At 43.6% G+C, this 22,912-nt stretch overlaps 2 protein-coding genes across 3 annotated transcripts in view; one reads left to right on the top strand and one right to left on the bottom strand.

The window, feature by feature from the left end:
• LOC126471129 (uncharacterized) overlaps nucleotides 1-21,797 on the top strand; it is a 533,883-nt gene extending 512,086 nt beyond the window's left edge. Inside the window, exon 4 of the mRNA XM_050099217.1 lies at nucleotides 21,683-21,797. Coding sequence (XP_049955174.1) covers nucleotides 21,683-21,694 — 12 coding nt within the window. The 3' untranslated portion in view covers nucleotides 21,695-21,797. The remainder of the gene's footprint in view (nucleotides 1-21,682) is intronic.
• LOC126471128 (excitatory amino acid transporter 1) overlaps nucleotides 1-22,912 on the bottom strand; it is a 768,331-nt gene that overhangs the window by 587,908 nt on the left and 157,511 nt on the right. The window lies entirely within an intron of this gene.

The following is a 22,912-nucleotide window of genomic DNA, read 5'->3' as shown; positions in this document are numbered from 1 at the left end:
ATTTGCATGATTTAAACCCCCTTTGAATCTTGCATGGTGCTAGGTGATGACGTAAATAATTGCTCCCCATTGGTGAGGCGGGTTCGGTCAGTTGTCAAACCTCAGAAGTCAAGAACAAATTGTACAGCGTCCGCTATAATAAACAGCCTGCTCTATCAGATCGGCTGGTTGTTCTAATAACCAAACATAGTGAAGGTTTCTATACATCGATTTCAGGCGGTTTTTGTCACGGTAGAGATGCGATTCCTATGACTTAAAAGGAGGCGTCATCAGAAAGCACTAACACAAGTGAGGTGTCTGCCTGCAGACTGATTAATGCTCACTTTCAGAGCGTGTCCTGCAACGGACGAGAACTGCCTCCTTCCACAAAATATGCGATGCTGTGGCGATCCATCCAAGTAGAAAGCGACCACATGAAATAGGTCGCCGGCCTAATCCTTGAACTGAGAACAGCGAATATCAAAAACAATTTCGCTCGTAACTCTACCATGTATATTAGGTCTTAGAAATTCCACGTAGTTATCATTTGTGACACATAAATGTAATGGAAAACAACCTCATTACGTCAGACAGGGGCGTGTGTGCAACGGCCTTGGCTGGAACCAGTTATAACTTGCCAAGTTCTGTAGTAAATTGCTCCACCCGTAACTATTTTTCACTCTAAAAATGGACGAACGATATTGTGTTAACGAAGTACCCTCTGTTGCTTGCCGCCACTGACTTCTCACGCTACGAATGCTAGTCTCACATCAGACATATATAATTTAGCCCTTACCAAACAGTGTCTCCCTGTCTACTTATCGGTCCTGTCCTAGCCTAAATGTTGTCTTCTTAATGGCTCTGCGTCCAGTTGGCGAAATACTGTAAGATATGAAATTTCCTGAGATTAATACAGTGTGCTCGACCGGGACAGCTCAGTCGGTAAAAAGTATATTCAGAGAACGGTAAGGTTCCGGGTTCGTATCTCTGTCCAGTACTCAGTTGTAATCTGCCATGAAGTTTCAAAACACTGCACACTGCGCTGCAGACTGAACGAGTCACCCTTTAAATTGTGACATGTCTTTTCCGTACCTAAAAGGGAGTAGTCAGCTTTTTAAACATTTGAGCATACAGCCAACAGTAATCTATCGCATTTCTAAAACAACAGTAACATTGATAAATAGGACATTAAAACAATAAATAGCATATGAAATCCGCAGTTCATCCTTAGCCTAGCAGAGGAAGGAGTCAGGTATTTTACCGTTAAAATCTTTTACCACTTACCCAGTGACGTCAAGAATCTTACAGATAATGAAATTAACCGCTAACACAAAGTGAAATCATGTCTGTTTGGCTACTCTGTCTATTACATGGGAGAATTTTTAAGTGTGTAATAACATAATGTGTGTGTGTAAGCGCACGCGTGTGTGTGTGTGTGTGTGAGTGTGTGTGTGTGTGTGTGTGTGTGTGTGTGTGTGTGTGTATACTTATAAATTACTGTATTTAAAAAATTAAAGGTAGCTTAAGAATAACGTAAAAGGTTTCGTTTTTGGATTTCTGTTTTTTTTCTCTCTCTCTTTTATGGCTAGCTTCTCGTGCTAGTCCTCTATTCCCCTTCAACCTATTATAACAGTCATGGTTCCTCTTCTATACAAAAACTAAAAAAATATCTTTTTAAAAACTCAAAAATGATACCTCTTCCATAATAAACAGAACTCCTCTTGAAAGGCAAATAAAACTTCTCCTCCAAAGTAAACAAGATTCCTCTTTTACAACAAGCAAAATTCCTCTTCTAACAGCAAACAAGTCTCCTCTTCTGAAATGAACCTTTCTCCTCTTCTGGAGTAAACTGGGCTCCTCTTCTTTGTCTAGAACTAACGAGTCTCTTCTTTTAGATCAGAGCTTTTTTTTTTTAACGCAAACAAGGCACCTCTACTAACACAAACTAGGCTCGTCTTATAGAACAACCAAGACTTCTTTCTTAAGACTATGACACTCCTCTTGTAAAAGAACAAATCTCCTCTTCAAGAATAAACAAACAAATTACTGTTATAAAATTAACCTTTCTACTTCATTTAAAACAAAGGCACCCCTTCTAAAATAAGCCAAGTTCTTCGATCAATACCGACGAAGCTATTCTTCTAAATCAGACAAGCATGTCTTCTATAACATACAATGTTACACTTCTAAAACAACCAATATCTCTTATCTTAAAACAACAAGGATACTCTTTTTAAACAAACAGAACCCCTATTTTAAACTTGAAATAATTGTTTTGAACACATAGTGGGTGACATACATGCTAATTTAGAGTACGTTCACTCTGCTGCACTGCCGTATTTCACTCCTTCCGAGTACTTTTAGTAACGTTTTATTCTAGATCATGGGTCAGTATTGTAGTGAGCGGTCAAAAATCGGGCAAAGTTATCCTTATATTTCGTGTACCGTTGCACTTAGTTGTGCTCCACTGGAAGATAATACCAGCAATCTTCGAGTCTAATCTCGATTATTTTGCTAAATGAGTAGGAGGTAGGATCTGGAGAAATATGTTTATCATTTTTTGATAAAAGGACTTGTCCTGCAATAGAATATCTTCTGAACAGTACGTAGATGGTGGGATTATAACTGCAAATTTTTGTGTCGTTCACTGCCGAATTTCAGGCTTTTTACAGCGATGATATTGCAGGGAGTAAACGTTGGCGAGGAGCCAAGCTCTATATCATGTACCTTGCTGTTTGTGGTAATCTTTTGGTAGATAATCCTGCGCCACAGAGATCGTGCATCGGAATTGATCAGAGAGTTGTGGACATTTGCATAAATCTTTTCCATTCCTTGCAGTTATTCTAAGTTTCAGCTTCGCTCGAATATTATCGGCATATTGCACTGTATATCTTCCTTGTTGTTGTATTTACTTCAACTGATTTTTCTGTATAGCTGTTGGCTACGAAGAATGTGCATAGGTGTTTAAGATGTGGAATTAACGCGGCTTACATCAGTTGGCGGTTCTCTTCTTTTTGGATCTATCTCGTTGGTTATACACCGTGTGAGACTTCTTCGAAGGTGTTGACTATGATGAAGCATGTTTCGGTGGAGATGGCAGTACATTTAACTCTGATATTTACAAGTTGTAATCCTCCTCTTTTACTGGACATCTGCATTATATTATGCAGCATTTAGAATGTCTCACCGTTCTGCACAAACTACCTAACATCAATTTCCATTCTATGTCCTATTCCCGCTGGAATTGGAAATATGTGAGCTACACACCATATTTTGGTATCGCCACATTATATATGCGCCGTATTTTTACATGGCATTGAATGCACTGTGAGAGTATCTTTGCAAACACCCTCTTTTAGCTTTTAGCCCCGTTCCCCAGCTGACCGCGCTATCTCGATCTGGATGTTTTGCTAAATGCAGGTCTAGTATTTACATAGTGTCAGAGCCTTCTATCCAGTCAGTTACGATGCATTTTGCAGATTTTCCTATGTTTATTGTGGTATTACAATTGCTGTCATCCCGGGTTCGATTCCCGGCAGGGTCAGGGATTTTCTCTGCCTCGAGATGACTGGGTGTTGTGTGATGTCCTTAGGTTAGTTAGGTTTAAGTAGTTCTAAGTTCTAGGGGACTGATGACCATAGATGTTAAGTCCCATAGTGCTCAGAGCCATTTGAACCATTTGAACCAATTGCTGTCAACTAGCTCCGGGATCTTTTCCGTATCTTCGTTCTGTGTTGTTATTAGACTGATATCATCCTCGAAAGCGCACGCTATTTCCCTCCTTGATTTGGCAGCTTATTAGTTTATTGGTGAACAGCTTCAAGTATTTCCGCTAATGCGCAAGCGAACAATACAATGGACTATGGAAAGCCCTGTGTGACCGAACGGTTGATCTTGATCAGTTTGTTTATGATTCTGAATTATTGACGGGCTTCACATATTACCTCGTGGATTACATTGCAGAATTCTTCACATAAACTCATTTATTTCAGAGTCTTATTTAGATAATGATGGTTCACATGATTAAATTCTTGTGAAAAATCGAGCGGCAGAACTGCTATTTCAGCGTTAGTAACATATAAAGCTGCTACCACATTTCTTACATTCGCTAGGATATGAATAATGGATCTTCCGTTTCCGGCACAGACCTGATACTTGCCGACAAGTTTTTCGCTAGGCACTTCATTCTTCCCTCAATTACTAGGGTAAATATGTTAAAATCAGAATTAAATGGAGATAGTGGCATATTATTTTCAGCGTTTTCTTTCCCAGCTCCTTTAGAGATCATGACTATCAATCCTTCTCGAATTTCAGCAGGAAAATGAGCCGTTTGCAACATCTTATCACACATTTCTGTAAGAGGATCTTTCAGCAGTTACCAACATACCGCATAAAATTCTATGGGCAGGCCACCAGGGCCTGGTGCCTTGTTCTTGGGGCTCCTCTTAATGACATCAAACACCTTTTGCTCAATAATTTGCTCCGTCAAGGATGCATTTTCGTCTTTTCTGACATCAACTTGAAGGAAGTGAATCAATTTTTCGGCTTAATTTTCGTCTGTTGGTACTTCTGCGTGTAATCTGAACAGATGCTCTAACATCCTCACCAGTATTTCTTGCTGGGTCCGGACACTTCTTCCATCAGTTGTTTTTACTTCGGGTATTAAATTTCTGTTTGCGTTACACCTTCTTGGAGTAGCTGGTAAGTAGAAGACGTTTCGGCTTGCATCATGGAATGTTCTCGGGCTTTCACCTGGTATCGTACTGTTTGCTATCCCGAAGTCTCATTATTTTCGCCTTTATGTTCTTAACATCTTTCGAGTATTCTGTTACATCGTTTTTCTTGTGTTAGGTCTCTCACGGCATAGAACGTAAAGTCGTTTGTGCTGTTTCCACATTCGCGTGTGGCTCTAGCCGAATGCATTAACGTTCTTCTGAGTTTCGGCTTCTCGCATTTTATCGTCCAGTGCCATATGCATGTATAGCTACTCATTTGCCTTCTGCGTTGTTCCCAGTTACTGCGTACCCCATCGTTTACGCGCTTATTTTTAAGACTGATATGTTTAGTTTCTACAGACTTCGACATCTATAAATAATCTGACGGTATAGATTTGTTTAACAGCTGTATAATTTTAACATAGTGAGCAAATTTCTGTTGCAGTCAGTTTGGACATGAAATCGTGGGACGTGCAAATGCTGTCTAATCTACTTGCTGATTGGTCTGTTACGAATGAGCACCCGGGGGTGGCGTCGTGAAATACTTCCCAGGTACCAGGCCTAGCTAGATTTTTAATGAGATAGCAAAATTCTTCACTACTCTTGCAGTTCGGTGACTGATCTTTCGGTGACAAAAAACAGTTAAAATCTGCTATAATAAGGTCGTAACAAGTGGATCGTGGTAAACTGAGTATTTCATTTTTAGAGAAATGTTTCAGAGATACCCTATTTAGATTTCTGAATGGAGCGTACATTTTAACGATGCGTGTTCCTGATATTAGAGAAGATAAACCACGACCCATGTCAAGCATTTTAATTGCTTCACTTCGATACCTTCTTTTGTCATTATAGCAGTTCCAATAGTGCGGCCATTCCTGAAGTTTTGTATTGTCTCATATCCATTTATTTTATCTATCGGTCCTGGAATCTCTTCTTGCAACAACGGTATATCTCCTGTAAGGATATCATTTTACGTGCGCTTTTCGTTTTCCACATGTTTAGCGTTGCTATGCAGTGCATCGGTTGTTACTATCTGGTGACATAACAGTAGCACTATGCGCGAATTAAAGTGGGTTTATGCACTTTTTCGGTTTTTGATGGTGCATAATATCCGATTTGGTAATAGCGACACCGCTACTGAGCCGATATTCAATTTGTCTGTCTTTGAAAGTTGGATAAAAGCCGACACTGTTCTTATTCCTTGGTTTAATGCTTTCCGTGGAGTGGATGCTAATGATGTTGTCTCTCAACATCACCTGCCCAACCGAAAGACAGCTGACTAGGAACGTCGCCGTCTGAGACGCTTCCGGAATTACCACCTGCTCGGAAATTTATCAGTCCTTGGGATTGATTATGCTTCCTCTTCTTAGGTTTTCTTTGATTTTTCTCTTTATCTAGAGGGTGAGAGAGGAGTCCCTTTTACTATCTGCAATTCCTGTTACTGTCTTCCATGAAAAGCTTCTCCCTTGTGGATATGCTTCCACGATCCAGAACTATTACTTTCGTTTAGCGAGGATTTTCTACGGAGAGTTCATCACTTCGATGGGATTTCGTACTTTTCGGAATTTTTTCTCTAATCTTGTCTTTGGCTCTGGCAGTTGGATGTGGATCTACATCTATTTCTGTTGCTCTTGCTTTATCGGTGTTAGGAGAACCATTGTCATCTCTGTTAGTTGCCTGTACTCATTTAGGATTTTAGAGTTCACTGTTGTGACTGTCGGGTGCTGCGCTAACAGTGCTTGCACCAGGTGTATTCGAAATGGACTCCTCCACTACTTGTTCATTTTGCATTATTTTGCGAACAGTTTCTTCCTCAGTTGCCTTAGGTGCAAACGAAGAGGCACTAGCAGATGCAGTGGTTTCTGATCCTCCGGCTACTAAACCGGCGTAGGTATTAGCATTTCCAGGCGGGAACTGTACGGGCTTGTCACGAGGGCCGTTAGGCTCGATGAACACGAGCGATTTACACTACTGGCCATTACGATTGCTAAACCACGAAGATGACGCTCTATAGACGCGAAATTTAACCGACAGGACGAAGATAATGTGATATGCAAATGATTAGCTTTTCAGAGCATTCACACAACGTTGGCGCCGGTAGCGACACCTACAACGTGCTGACATGAGGAAAGTTTCCAACCGATTTCTCATACACAAACAGCACTTGACTGGCGTTGCCTGGTGAAACGTTGTTGTGATGGCTCGTGTAAGGAGGAGAAATGCGTACCATCACGTTTCCGACTTTGATAAAGATCGGATTGTAGCCTATCGCGATTGCGGTTTATCGTATCGCGACATTTCTGCTCGCGTTGGTCGAGATCCAATGACTGTTAGCAGAATATGGAATCGGTGGGTTCAGGAGGGTAATACGGAACGCCGTGCTGGATCCCAACGGCCTCGTATCACTAGCAGTCGAGATGACAGGCATCTTATCCGCATGGCTCTAACGGATCGTACAGCCACGTCTCGATCCCTGAGTCAACAGATGGGGACGTTTGCAAGACAACAACCATCTGCACGAACAGTTCGACGACGTTTGCAGCAGCATGGACTATCAGCTCGGAGACCATGGCTGCAGTTACCCTTGACCCTGCATCACAGACAGGAGCGCCTGCGATGGTGTACTCAACGACGAACCTGGATGCACGAATGGCAAAACGTCATTTTTTCGGATTAATCCAGGTTCTGTTTACGGCATCATGATGGTCGCATCCGTGTTTGACGACATCGCTGTGAACGCACATTTTGGGAATTAATATGCGCATGTGCATGCGCCTTGCAAGCTCCAATTTTCGCTAGTGATCCGTTATACGTGGTTCGTGGCGAAATTATTTCCAACGCCTGAAATCTTCAACAGTATTAACGACGTTTCCTTCCCAAGTGTGATTTGTGGCAAACCTGCCTCCGCGCGATGCTAGTGGTGTTCGGAATTCTTGTTTCTAATGTTTCTGCGATCAGTATCCAAGGGAACGCACCACTTCTTACTGAAGAATAAGCATAAGAATAAAATATAAGAATTAATGTAAACATTGATATAAGAATGAAACATAAGAATATGCCAATTTAAAAAGATCGTAAACCCTAAACGTAACACTTACACGTATATTACATGTATGAAGTTCATTCAAATGAGACCTCGTCCGTGCGTCTACCTCTGCCTTACACATAAGGTGGCACCACGTAACTGCGGGTCTGGTGGCGCTATCTGTTGGTAGAGAGACTGACGCGTGTGCACCGTTTGGTGCAGTGTGGTTTGACGCCGAAGAGAATGTGGTCACACAATTTATCGTCCACTACCGAACAAGCAGGCGAATAAGCAGGAACAACGAGGAGTGATACCATTTTTGGCGGCAGAGGGAGATGGAGGCTGTGAAATGTATCGACGGATGAAGGCTGTGAACGGTGAGTACAGTCTGAATCGTTCAAGTGTTGTGGAATGGCGCAAACGATTCCAGGAGGGGCGCGAGTCACTGGAAGACGATGCTCGTCCTGGACAGGCTCATCGAATCATCACAACGGAAATGGTTACGGAAGTGAATGCTTTAGACGTGGACAGCCGCAGAATCACCGCGGACATTACTGGGTATTTGCGTTGGCACCGCCTACATCATAATGCATCAACACTTGAACTTTTGAAAAATCTGTGCGCAGTGCGTTCCCCACCAACTGAACGCCGAACAGTGCAATTCTCGAATGGCACTGACTTTGAGTCATCTGCAACTATCATGAGGAGGAATACAGCTTTCTGTCGCGTATTGTCACAGATGACGAAACATGGTGTCACCATTTTGAACCGGAAATCAAGCGCCAGAGCAAGCATTGGAAACATGCGACTTCACCGCCTCCAAAGAATCAGTGGCCGTGCACACCAGTTCTGGTAAGGTCATGATGACCTTTTTTGACCACAAGGGCCCACTGCTTGTCGAGTTCCTGGAACGGGGAACCACCATCAATGCCCAGCGTCATCAAGCCACTTTACAGAACCTTAGACCAGCCATCATGTCGAAACGCCGAGGCCTGTTGTGCAATGGCGTTATCCTCCTGCGTGACGATGCCCGCCCACACACGGCCAGTGCCGTGAAGACGGCATTGCAGCACATCCACCTTCACCGTGTGGCTTTCTTGTGTTTGGACCTCTAAAACAAGCTATTCGCGGACATAGATTTCACAATGGATGACGAAGTGTGTGACTGGGTCCAGGCCTGGATCCGACAGCAGACTACTAGTTTCTTCAAGGATGGAATCGACCAGCTAGTGTCGCAATGGGATAAATGTGCCAACAGTTTTGGTGACTATTTTTGAGTATGTTTACTGTGTATAACTACATTTTTGAGCTAATAAAATCGTTACCGTTGCTTTAGACTAGTGAGCGGGTTTCATTTGAATGCCTTTTATATAACAAATGTACTCAACTGGCCATTAATCTTTCGAAATACACTACTGGCCATTAAAATTGCTACACCAAGAAGAAATGCGGATGATAAACGGGTATTCATTGGACAAATATATTATACTAGAACTGACATGTTATTACATTTTCACGCAAATTGGGTGCATAGATCCTGATAAATCAGTACCCAGAACAACCACCTCTGGCCGTAATAGCGGCCTTCATACGCCTGGGCATTCAGTCAAACAGAGCTTGGATGACGTGTACTGGTACAGCTGCCCATGCAGCTTCAACACGATACCACAGTTCATCAAGAATAGTGACTGGCGTATCGTGACGAGCCAGTTGCTTGGCCACCATTGACCAGACGTTTCCAGTTGGTGAGAGATCTGGAGGATGTGCTGGCCAGGGTAGCAGTCGAACATTTTTGTATCCAGAAAGGCCTCTACAGGATCTGCAACATGCGGTCGTGCATTATCTTGCTGAAATGTAGGGTTTCGCAGGGATCGAATGAAGGGTAGAGCCACGAGTCGTAACACATCTCAAATGTAACGTCCACTGCTCAAAGTGCCGTCAATGCGAACGCCAGGTGACCGAGACGTGTAACCAATGGCACCCCATACCATCACGCTGGGTGATACGCCAGTATGGCGATGATGAATACACGCTTCCAATGTGCATTCACCGCGATGTCGCCAAACACGGATGCGACCATCATGATGCTGTAAACGGAACCTGGATTCACCCGAAAATATGATGTTTTGCCATTCGGACACCCAGGTTCGTCGTTGAGTACACCATCGCAGGCGCTCCTGTCTGTGATGCAGTGTCAAGGATACCCGCAGCCATGGTCTCCGAGCAGATTCTCCATGCTGCTGCAAATGTCGTCGAACTGTTCGTGCAGATGGTTGTTGTCTTGCAAACGTCCCCATCTGTTCACTCAGGGATCGAGACGTGGCTGCACGATCCGTTACAGCCATGCGGATAAGATGCCTGTCATCTCGACTGCTAGTGATACGAGGCCGTTGGGATCCAGCACGGCGTTCCGTATCACCCTCTTGAACCCACCGATTCCATATTCTGCTAACAGTCATTGGATCTCGACCAAAGCGAGCAGGATTGTCGCGATACGATAAACCGCAATCGCGATAGGCTACAATCCGACCTTTATCAAAGTCGGAAACGTGATGGTATGCATTTCTCCTCCTTACACAAGGCATCACAACAACGTTTCACATGGCAACGCCGGTCAACTGCTGTTTGTGTATGAGAAATCGGTTGGAAACTTTCCTCATGTCAGCACGTTGTAGCTATCGCCACCGGCTGCAACCTTGTGTGAATGCTCTGAAAAGCTAATCAGCTGCATATCACAGCATCTTCTCCGCGTCGGTTAAATTTCACGTCTGTAGCACGTCATCTTCGTGGTGTAGCAATTTTAATGGCCATTAGTGTATAATACTTATTGTGAAACCCAGCCGTAATTTTTCAGTTCATATAACGCTCTTGTATCCCCTAATTTCATAAGAAACATTAATGTAGTAACCTTTTCCGGTTTCGGGCAAAGGGCTCAAAGCTGAGACCGCGACGCTAGCCGCTATTTCAGCGCTTCGGCTGAAATTCTCATCCGTTAAAAGGCTTCTAAAATAAGGAGAAAACTTTGATCGTAGTTTTCTCAGAAACTGTCAATTATTTACGGATAAGCCGCGACACGTGTCCACTGAGGAAGTCTCGACAGTTAGGTTATGGCGTTTGCCGTGTTCGCCTCGTCAGTTGTGGAGAAATGGAGTATAAAAAACAACACATACTGATGCATGTATGAGGTGAAGAGGAAAGTGGACGTTGTTCTGATGAGTTGACGTATGTTCACAAACATATAAAAAAAGTGTACAGGCTGAAGTCATCGCTCGTCTTGTCCTATCAAATGCTCAATGAGTTACGTTCAAGACAGACTAGCGCGTGTGCGTGTTTTATGTATGGGCTGCGTGCTCTTGCCCAAGGACATCAGGTTGCTATGTTTAATCTCCGCGTTTAGCAAGGTAAGCAGTTCAACGAGTAGACAGGGGCGACTGGAGCGTTAACCTCTCCTAAGTACCTAGCCCATTGTTTTAAGCGTCTACGTGAGTTCTGCATTCAATTTCACAACGCCATTACACGATAAGCAGGGCCAGACTTCGGACTACCATCTACAGCCGAACTAAAACAGCGGCCACTCGTCTTTTCCTCTGACGTTAACAAGTCTACACTCATGTCTACAATTAAAGAGACCTTCGAGAACCATGGAAAAGCAGCTGGCTTGAAATGATATGGTGCGGACTAAACTACGATGTGACTAATTGTAATTATAAAGTTACTGCTTCGTAGCAACTTACGATATTCTCAGAATGACATTCTTTGAATTTGCTTATATCACCGAAGACATGCGCTGACGGTTGTCCTATTGTTTCATTGTGACAGATCACTGAGCCTTGTCGACACAAAAGGCCTCCACGACATGGAGTTCAAACTAGGGGCGAAAAATCAACTTTATTAAATACGGTTAGTCGTACAGTTAAATACCAGGGTGATGAATCGTGACGCCATTAGAGCAGTTCAAATGCGGCAGTCTGGGAAAGAGAACACTGGAAGGGTGTGAAACATAGCAAGGACATGAAATGTGACGGCGTTGCAAAACACTCTACACGACAAGAGTACAGGAGTAACAGGACTTAACCCTTAAATGCATGATTTTTTTATTTCAAGCTGTAAAAATTACCACGTTTGGTTTATAGTGCCTACATTACGAAAAAAATATTGAAAATAATTTTTAATTAAATTAACAAAGCATTGTTTTTGACAATCGCTACAAATACAAAAACAGACCTAATTTCAAATGTGTCGTAAAGACACTCGAATTAACTGTCTACACCATATCCACTTACGTTTTCAAAACACACGCGCGGCAGTACAGCCACACAGCTGATTGTCGAACTGGTTCAGTTCATCCTGTCATTTACGACCGGTATGAAGAACTACTAGCAGCTGCAGTAGAGTGTATACGCTTAGTTACATAACGGATTTGTTACAGAATGTTGCTCAGCACAGGATACATCGAAGAAATGAAGTCTGTAGCTGATCAGCTACACTATGCATTAAAGGGCTAAGACTCCATTCGTGTCTTGCCGCAACGTAGAATCACTGCTGCACATATTTCATTAAGTAATCTTAACACTTGTCCACCCCTGGTAGCTGCGTGTTCAGAGTGACGGAATGTCATACCTAACGGCCCGGATTCGATTCCCGGCTGGGTCGGAGATTTTCTCCGCTCAGGGACTGGGTGTTGTGTTGTCCTAATCATCATCATCATTTCATCCCCATCGACACGCAAGTCGCCAAAGTCGCGTCAACTCGAAAGACTTGCACCAGGTGAACGATCTGCCCGACGGGAGGCCCTAGCCACACGATATTTACATTTTACCTTGACGATTCGCCAGAGCGTGCTGTGATCTAGACTGTATTTAAGAAATCATTTTGACACGATGCTGAAACACAAAACTACCGAAGCTTCAGCGACACTAAGCTCAGCACTAGAGGCAATGCCATTCTGACTGGAACCAAAGAATTTTCTAGAATGAGTCTCGTTCACCGTGTACATCGCTGCCCATTAAAACTGCAACACCAAATACGTTAGCAAATTATGAAGTTTTGCTTATTGTGCGTATACAGTAGACCTATAGTAGGCGGAATAGGTGATTTGGGGGTATACAAGGAGTGAAATGTAGCACACAGAACTGCTACCTGCGGCGGCAACAGTGGCTCCAACGCTCCTGGGCACCGAGTCAAACTGAGCTCGGATGACAGATTTGGGTTTGTCATTGAGCTCTCTGCCAGAATTCATCAACCGTAGAGGCTGACAACTGCTGAGTTGCCGGCCTCTCGGTAACCCATGACAAGATGTTTTAATTGGATGAGAGACCAGGACAACAGTCGAATACCCTCTGCATCCAAGTGATCAGGATTGCATGAACAACCTGCGGTCTTGCCTTGCATGCTGTAAGATAATGACACGGAAAACTTAAAGATGGATCACAACCACAGGCAATAACACGTCAGAAAAGTAACAGCTGCCGGCCTTATTTCTGGGTAAGTTAAAAAAGGGAATCTTGTTGTGTACCCATTGGCAACCCATACCGTCGCTTCACATGTACGAGGGGGTACCCAAAAGACTCAGAATTATTTTTTAAAAGCTGTATTTTTCAAACGGTTTACAAAACAACCTTATACCCTTCAAATTACTCTCCATTACAACTAATAAATTTGTCCCACCGGTGCTTCCACTGTTCGAAACATGTTTTGTAGTCATCTTTAGACATGGCTGACAGCTCCAACCTCGTTTTTTCTTGACTTCTTCAATGTTATCAAGTCGGTGTCCTTCCATGCCACTTTTCATGCACGGAAATAAGAAAAAGTCGCATGGAGCCAGATCAGGCAAGTAAGGTGCGAGGGACAGCGGAACCATGCCGTTTTTAGCCAAAAACTGGATAACAAAGATGGCTGTGTGTGAGCAGGTGCGTTGTTGTGGTGGAAGAACCAGTCTCCTGTCTACCACAAATCGGGTCTTCTTTGACGGACACTTTTGCGCAATCTTCTTAAGACTTTCACATAAATGGTTTGATTGACGGTCTGACGGTTTTTCAATACTTCCATCGAATCGGGCAGTTGATGGACGTCCAGAACGAGGTTTATCATCAATCGACATGTCGCCATTTTTAAATCGAGCGAACTACTCGTGCACTTGTGTTTTTCCCATAGCGTCACCTTGGTAAACTGTTCTCAACATTAAAACAGTTGCAGCAGCGTTTTTGCCGAGTAGAAAACAAAATCTCACATTTGCACGTTGTTCGCTTAAGCTTACCATCATAAAAAACGAATCAAAAGAACAAATAGCGCTAGTAAAAGCAATCAATGCAGATGAACACAAGAAGCCAGGTCGACAACGCAGGTGGTACTGAACTGGCAATGAGTCGCTCTATACACGCCTAGCGGCAGAAATGCGTGCTCCACGAGCTCCGCCCACGGCAATGTTATTCCGGTTTTTTTTTTTTTGGGGGGGGGGGGGGGGGGACGCCCTCGCATGGCAATGACAAACGCAGTCTGCCAACGTTCGGTTTCTTCACAGCCACGCTGGACGGATACGTCCATAATAATGCTGTACGCGGAACCGGCAGTCGTCTGAAAACATGACATATTGCCACTCGTGTGACGGCTGTTATCCCTAGGCGTCTCATTGTCGGCGTACCTCTCTGACAGGTCAGGGGGAATACGGAATGATGGTTATTTACCAAGATATACTGAAGTGTACAAATATGCTGTTAAATGGCATTTTATAGCTTCTAAAAATGAAACAAGAGCGAAATAGTACTTAATAATGTTTCTGTTGAAAATTATCGCAAAATCAGCCGTGAAATAGCGTAAATAAAACTATGAAGTCTGCCGACAAGCGTAGTTTGTCACGCGAAATAAACACGGCTACTTAAATGATAATACGCATTGTCCAGCCAAGCATTTGGCACATTTCCAAGCTCTAACACGAAACATTGTTGTTGTTGTTCTTGTAGTCTTCAGTTCGAAGACTGATTTTATGCAGCCCTCCGTGCTACTCTACCCTGTGCAAGCCTCTTCATCTCCGAATTTGTGCTTGCTTACTGTATTCGTTTCTACGTCTTCCTCTTGAATTTTTATCTCCCCCTCCCTCCATCCCACACACACAAACACACACACACACACTTTCCTCCGATACTAAACTGATGATTCGTTGATTTGCCCTACCAATCGAGCCCTTCTTTCTGCCAAGTTACACTATAAATTTTTTTCCTCTCCAGTTCTATCCAGTATTTCTATATCGTTACGAGATCTACCCATTTAATTTTCAGAATTATTCTGTAGCACTACACTTCAAAAGCTTCTGTTCTCATCTCTTCTGAAATAATTATCACCCACGTTTCGCTTCCGTACAAGGCCACACTCCAGACAAATATCTTCAGATGAGATTTCCTAACACTTAAATTTATATCCTATTTTAACAAATTTCTCTTCTCCACAACCACTTTTCTTGCTATTGGCGGTTTAAACTTCATGTCCTTTCTATTTCGGCCACCGTTAATTATTTTACTGCCCAAGTCGTAAATCTCATCTGCTGCTTCTAGTGTTTCATTTCCTAATCTAATTCCCTCCGCATTACCTGAATTAATTCCACTACATTTCATTACCCTTGTTTTGATTTTGTTGATGTTCATATTTTATCATCCTTTTAAGACACTGTCCACTCCTTCCAGCTGCTCTTCCAAGTCTGCTGACAACTATCATCGGCAAACCTGGTAGTTTTTATTTCTTCTCCTTGAACTTTAATTCCCGTTCAAACTTTATCTTTGGTTTCCTTTACAGCTTGTTCATCGCTCAGATAGAATGAAGTCAGGGATAGGCTACATCCCTGTCTCACTCCCTTCTCAACCACTATGTCCTTATCATGCCCTTCGACTCTTACTCAACATTGTTATATTACTACACAACCCGCCTCTTTAGCCGAGGTCGGAGGGACGCCGGTTCAAACCCTGGGGGTGGATGAAATGTTTACTGCATGTGCTTGGCCGGCAAGGGTAGGCGAGGTGGTGGTGTAAGATTCCCGATCACCAGTCCTTATGCCAATGCTCTGGATTATATTCCAAACCTCTGTACAGTGCGCCTCGAAGTGAGGGCACGTGACACTGTTAATGGTCCTCGTTCGTCGGCCTCCTTGATGCTCTTCGAGAGGAGCAACCTATGTGCCGGTACTGGGTTTCACCTTTTCCCTTCTCTCATCGTCATCATACAGGACAAACATAACACTACACTATACACACATCCATTACGCTCACCTACACTTCACTAATACACACACGACACAAATCTAACATGTCTGCAGCTCGTGGTCTGGTGGCTAGCGCTGCTGCCTCTGGATCACGGTGTCCCGAGTTCCATTACCGACCGGGTTGAGGACTTTCTCTGCCGGAGACTGGGTGTTTCTGTTGTCCTAATCATTTCATCATCACCATCATCATTCGTGACAGTGGCTAGATTGAACTGTGTAAAAATTTGAAAAATTTGGGCTTCGTACAGGCGCTAATGACCGCGCAGTTGAGCCCTCCACAAGCCAAATCATCTTCTAGCACATACCCGCAAGGGAAGGGACAAAAACTATAGCTCAAAACTTTTCAAACGCCCTGAAACTAAGATAAAAAAAGCTACACTATTGGTCATAAAATTGCTACACCAAGAAGAAATGCAGATGATAAACGAGAATTCATTGGACAAATTGCATGGCGGCTTAATTATATATAAATATGAAATGCAAATAGTTTTAATTTTCAGTCGCTGTTTGTCCGATTACGAGGTCTCGTAAACAGTTGGCCCTGACTAGTATTTGTACGCAATCTGACTGCATAGAACAACAACAAAGAATGAAATGAAATTTCCGTTAACACAATTAATTAATTAAGTCCCCAGCAACTATAAAACCTACGAAACCAAAGCAAAGTATAACTGTTCTGTGTGTGGAAGTATGACTCAACGTACACATCTGGCACGGTTCTTCTTCAATAAGACAAGAAATTTCAAATACCATTTATACTGAAGTGATAAAAAAAATTTGAAATACTATAATTGCGCAAGAAAACCAGAATTACACTCTAATACAAGAACACAAGCCGGATGCTTTGTTGACTGAACCTGTAATGACGCATTATTCAGGACACTGAAATAATGAGAAAGAAAAGCGAGTTTTGTTACCTTCATATATATTGATGAAAAGCACTCTAATCATTACAATATCTCCATTAGAACAACATCTGCTGTCTAGCCCATCAAACAACTGCATAAAACGTGGAACAAACTCTCCCTACTACAACATCTCGACAAGCACTGTCCACTACGACTTCTCGACAAGAACTTTTCACTACGACATCTCAGCAAGCACTGACTACTACAAGTTCTCGACAAGCACTGCCAGTGGAGGCGGCGGAATAATACTCTTTGGCGCAATCTCTGGCGCTGTGGCTCAGTGTAGCCACCTTTCAAAATATATTATACTAGAACTCACATGTGATTACATTTTCACGCAAATTGGGTGCATAGATCCTGAGAAATCAGTACCCAGGACAACCACCTCTGGCCGTAATAACGGCCTTCTTACGCCTGGGCATTGAGTCAAACAGAGCTTGGATGGCGTGTACAGATACAGCTGCCCATGCAGCTTCCACACGATACCACAGTTCATCAAGAGTAGTGACTGGCCCATTGTGACGAGCCAGTTACTCGGCCACCATTGACCAGACGTTTTCAATTGGTGACAGATCTGAAGAATATGCTGGCCAGGGTACAGTCGAACATTTTCTGTATCCAAAAAGGCCCGTACAGGATCTCCAACATGCGGTCGTGCATTATCTTGCTGAAATGTAGGGTTTCGCAAGGATCGAATGAAGGGTCGTAACATGTCTGAAATGTAACGTCCACTGTTCAAAGTGCCGTCAATGCGAACAAGAGTTGACCGAGACGTGTAACCAATGGCACCCCATACCATCACACCGGGTGATACGCCAGTATGGCGATGACGAATACACGCTTCCAATGTACGTTCACCGCGATGTCGCCAAACACGGATGCGCCCATCATGACGCTGTAAAAAGAACCTGGATTCATCCGAAAAAATGACGTTTTGCCATTCGTGCACCCAGGTTCGCCGTTGAGTACACCATCGCAGGCGCTCCTGTCTGTGATGCAGCGTCAAGGGTAACCGCAGCCATGGTCTCCGAGCTGATAGTCCATGCTGCTGCAAACGTTGTCGAACTGTTCGCGCAGATGGTTGTTGTCTTGCAAACGTCCCCATCTGTTGACTCAGGGATCGGGACGTGGCTGCACGATCCGTTACAGCCATGCGGATAAGATGCTTGTCATCTCGACTGCTAGTGATACGAGGCCGTTGGGATCCAGCACGGCGTTCCGTATCACCCTCCTGAACCCACCGATTCCATATTCTGCTAACAGTCATTGGATCTCGAACAACACCACCAGCAATGTCGCGATACGATAAACCACAATCGCGATAGGCTACAATCCGATCTTTATCAAAGTCGGAAACGTGATGGTACGCATTTCTTCTCCTTACACGAGGCATCACAACGTTTCACCAGGCAACGCCGGTCAACTGCTGTTTGTGTATGAAAAATCGGTTGGAAACTTTCCTCATGTCAGTACGTTGTAGGTGTCGCCACCGGCGCCAACCTTGTGTGACTGAAACTTCCGTGGCAGATTAAAACTGGGTGCCGGACCGACACTCGAACTCGGGATCTTTGCCATTCGGGGGCAACTGCTCTACAAACTGAGCTACCCAAGCACGACTCACTCCCCGTCCTCACAGCTGTACTTCAGCCAGTACCTCGTCTCCTACCTTCCAAACTTTACAGAAGCTCTCCTGCGAACCATGCAAAACTAGCACTCTTGAAAGAAAGGATATTGCGGAGGCATGGCTTAGCCACAGCCTAGGGGATGTTTCCGGAATGCGATTTTCACTCTGCAGCGGAGTGTGCGCTGATATGAAACTTCCTGTCAGATTAAAACTGTGTGCCGGACCGAGACTTGAACTCGGGACCTTTGCCTTTCGCGAGCAAGTGCTCTTCCAACTGAGCTACCCAAGCACGACTCACGCCTCGTCCTCACAGCTTCACTTCTGCCAGTACCTCGCCCCTAGTTTGAGTCTTAGTCCGGCACACAGTTTTAATCTGTCAGGAAGTTTCATATCAGCGCACACTCCGCTGCAGAGTGAAAATCGCATTCTGGAAACATCCCCTAGGCTGTGGCTAAGCCATGTCTCCGCAATATCCTTTCTTTCAGGAGTGCTAGTTCTGCAAGGTTTGCAGGAGATCTTCTGTAAAGTTTGGAAGGTAGGAGACGAGGTACTGGCAAAAGTAAAGCTGTGAGGACGGGGCGTGAGTCGTGCTTGGGTAGCTCAGTTGGTAGAGCACTCGCCCACGAAAGGCAAAGGTCCCGAGTTCGAGTCTCGGTCCGGCACACAGTTTTAATCTGCCAGGAAGTTTCATATCAGCGCACACTCCGCTACAGAGTGAAAATCGTATTCTTGTGTGAATGCTCTGAGAAGCTTATCATTTGCATATCACAGCATCTTCTTTCCGTCGGTTAAATTTCGCGTCTGTAGCAAATCATCTTCGTGGTGTAGCAATTTTAATGGCCGGTAGTGTAGTTGTCAGATTAAAATGCGAGTTAGCTATGTTGTTACCCCAATGTTATGCTCAATATAAGGTTTAAGAGTAGCGTTCCACGTTTTTAAAAATGAAATCGTTCAAAACATAACTCTCTGTTATTATGCTGTTGAGGTGCAGGCATTGAATGCCGCAAATTTTATGGCACTGTGGCATAATGTAATATCTCCGCACTAGACTGCGTTTATAGAACCTCAACAAATCTGTAAACACGGTTACAGGTGAGGAAGGGGCATGTAGTAATGCACGAGATGTCAAAGAGTGGACTTCAGTGACTTCTCAGTGCAAACATTGATAATGGGGCGAAGACAGGAGCTTTCAATACAAAAAATGTCTGCATTTGTGTCTTTACGTGCAGCTGGTCTTACTGTGCGACGAATAGCACGTCAAGAACATATTTCCTTGGGATGTGTCCATTATACCTCGCAGATGCATGCGAGAATATGGACCGACCTTGAAACGGTTGCGTCAAAAAGTGATGACAAATATATAGTAGTCACAAGTAAACATGATCGCTTCAAAACAGCGCCAGTTTTACCAGCATAACCCAACCATAACAGAGAAAATCCTGTGAGTGTAACTACTGTGAAAAGACATCTTCAGGCAGTGAACCTTAACGGGCGTGTGGCGGCTAAGAAACCGTTACTGACGGCTATAAATAGGCAGAAGATGCTTCACTGGGAAAGACAACATGAAAGTTGGGCAGTAAATTAGTGGAAAAATGTACTTTTCACTGACGAAACCAAATCTGAGATCTTTCGCACAAAGCGTCGTTAAGTTTGTTCGCCGGTTGCCAGGTGAACGAATGTTACACCAATGTGTATCTCCAACATTAAAGCATAGAAGGGGTTCCCTTATGGTCTGGGCATGTTTTGGAGGCCGTAAGATCGTTGATCCTGTACAAACAAACGGAACAATGAAGAAAGAGGATTACCATTGCATTCTACAGTATCATGCAAAGCCATATGGAAGATGTTGGATTGGCAAGGGATTCGTCCTACAGCAAGATAAACACACTTCGATACTGTGTAAAGCATATTTGACAAATTTAGAAGGAAAGAAGGAACTGAAAAATATCATCCGGCCGCCCCAATCTCCCTATTGTAATTTTACTGAACTGCTTTGGGACCACTTGGGTAGAGCAGCCAAATCAAAGCCTGTTACCAACGTTCATCACCTCTGGACCAGACTACAAGAGAAATGGCGGCATATCACAGAGGAAACCCTGATGAAGCTGGCAGGAAGAATGCCTCGCATATGCAGAGGAGTGATTAAAGCCAAAGGAGGTTACTTTGAGGTGAGTACAATTAGACTGCATGTATTTAGTTTCAATAAAAGATTGTTCCAAATGTGACTTATGAGTATTTCTAACATTTCTGGATCCATTTTGTATTTTCTTCCTCAAAACCACTAATGTTCAAAAACTTTTGAGCGATAGCGAATGTGCGCGGAGGAAGAACACCTTTTTCGCTAGGCGGCTGAACCCACCTCGTGGGTGTTCCCATCCATCAATGCCATACGAAGTTTACATTGTCTTATCCCTATACACTTGGTTTCACGCGTTATTAAGTGAGGTTCAAGGAAGTACGTCATTCTATCGAGGAAAACGTAGTTGCCTCACTATCTAGGCAGATCAAAAAATTAAAGTGTTAAATCTACAAGAAAAGCTCAAATTTGCGTATTATTACTGGTTAGAACGTTTGTTTTCTGTAATCTGTACTTTTTCTCATAATTTACCGTAAATTTCTACACACTCACGCTACAGCTTCTTCATCATCTACAGTTTCAGGAACAAATAAATATGTTATCGATTTATAACTTAGTCGCAACATGTTTAGTGTGTAAAAAAATAACTCATCAATCTGCAGAATCAATCTAATAACGAACGACAATTATGCGATATGAGTCCTATATATTTACCTCAAAAAAGTATTAATTTTTTGTGTAGCTTGCGCTTACCCGTTTGGATGTTTCTACTTTAGCTGAATCTAATTGCATAATTGCGTAAATAAGCCATCAGATACAAAAAAAAATCCCATCTGTTTTTCTTCGAATCTTGTGTTGTTCGGTGTCATTCTCGGCATGTTTACCAGTCTTCACATCTATGATAAGCATGCAAATCTTGTATTTTTTATTATTTAAAAGTTATTTACGTATACCCTCCGTGGAGAGTCAGGCGCCACAGCGGTCAAGTTGCCCCCCTTCAGCCACCGCTTTACAAAAGAAATCAAATTAAAGTATAACATTTTACCAAGTTACAATGCAGATGATTGTTTGGGAATTCATACTGGACAGCATTTCATCTCCAACAGGTGGACCTATAGTATATCTCCAGAAGATACGTCGCGGCCTATGGAGGAGGGTCCGGGCATCGAGTTCAGCGGTGGCCTATGTATTCTGCTCGCTGCCTCCAGCGTTTTCAGACTGGTAAGTACAAAATAAGAACCATTTTCCGTTCAACGGTGAAATTCAAGAATATACTTGCTCATTCAAAGACTAACTGGCACTACAGGCGCCTGGCGCCTGCAACATTAGTTGCGAGTGTGGCTGATACTACATTGGTCAGACATAGCGATGTACAGGGGATAGGCAAAATAATGTGAACAGTGGTAGTGATGGGATGGTTTTGCTTGACGGTCAACAACGCAGGTACGACACGTGTCGCGCTGGGTTGTGTGTGTTCAGTACGGATAGGCATCAGTGCAGGTTGTTTACGAGTTGTGCACACTTCGTATTTGCATTCAGAGGCCGAGGTCGACTTGCAAATCTCCAAAGAGGGCAGATTGTGGGAGCCCGATTAGCTGGCGCTTCAGTAACCAAGACAGCCAACTTACTGAATGCTTCAAGAGAAACTGTTTCAACAGTCATGAGCCGCGCGGTGTAGACGTGCGGTTTGAGGCGCCCTGTCGCGGTTCGCGTGGCTCCCCCCGTCGGAGGTTCGACTCCTCCCTTCGGCATGGGTGTGTGTGTTGTCCTTAGTGTAAATTAGTTTAATTTGTGTGAAAGCGTAGGGACCGATGACCTCATCAGTTTGGTCGCATAGAACCTTACCACAAATTTCAAAAAATTTCCACAGTCATGACAGCCTACACAAAAAAATGGAAAGACATCATCGTGTAAACTTAATAGTGGGTGCAAATCAAAACTAAACGACAGAGATTGTCGTACGCTAACACGAACTGTTCAAATGGTTCAAATGGCTCTGAGCACTATGGAACTTAATTTCTAAGGTCATCAGTCCCCCAGAACTTAGAACTACTTAAACCTAACTAACCTAAGGACATCACACACATCCATGCCCGAGGCAGGATTCGAACCTGCGACCGTAGCGGTCGCGTGGTTCCAGACTGTAGCGCCTAAAACCGCTTGGCCACTCCGGCCGGTCAATTCCTATGGTCCAACGAAAATAAAGTTATGAAGAGACTGGATTGAAAAACAAATCATCTTTCATCAGTACAGTGCACACCTAATGAAATTTGTCTCTGGAAAACGTTTTTAGTTCAATGAACGACAGCCACATTGAGGTACTTTGCCAACGCTGC

Source organism: Schistocerca serialis, chromosome 3, assembly GCF_023864345.2.
Source record: "Schistocerca serialis cubense isolate TAMUIC-IGC-003099 chromosome 3, iqSchSeri2.2, whole genome shotgun sequence".
NCBI classification, from domain to species: Eukaryota; Metazoa; Arthropoda; class Insecta; order Orthoptera; family Acrididae; genus Schistocerca; species Schistocerca serialis.
This window is presented reverse-complemented; position numbering and strand designations above follow the sequence as displayed.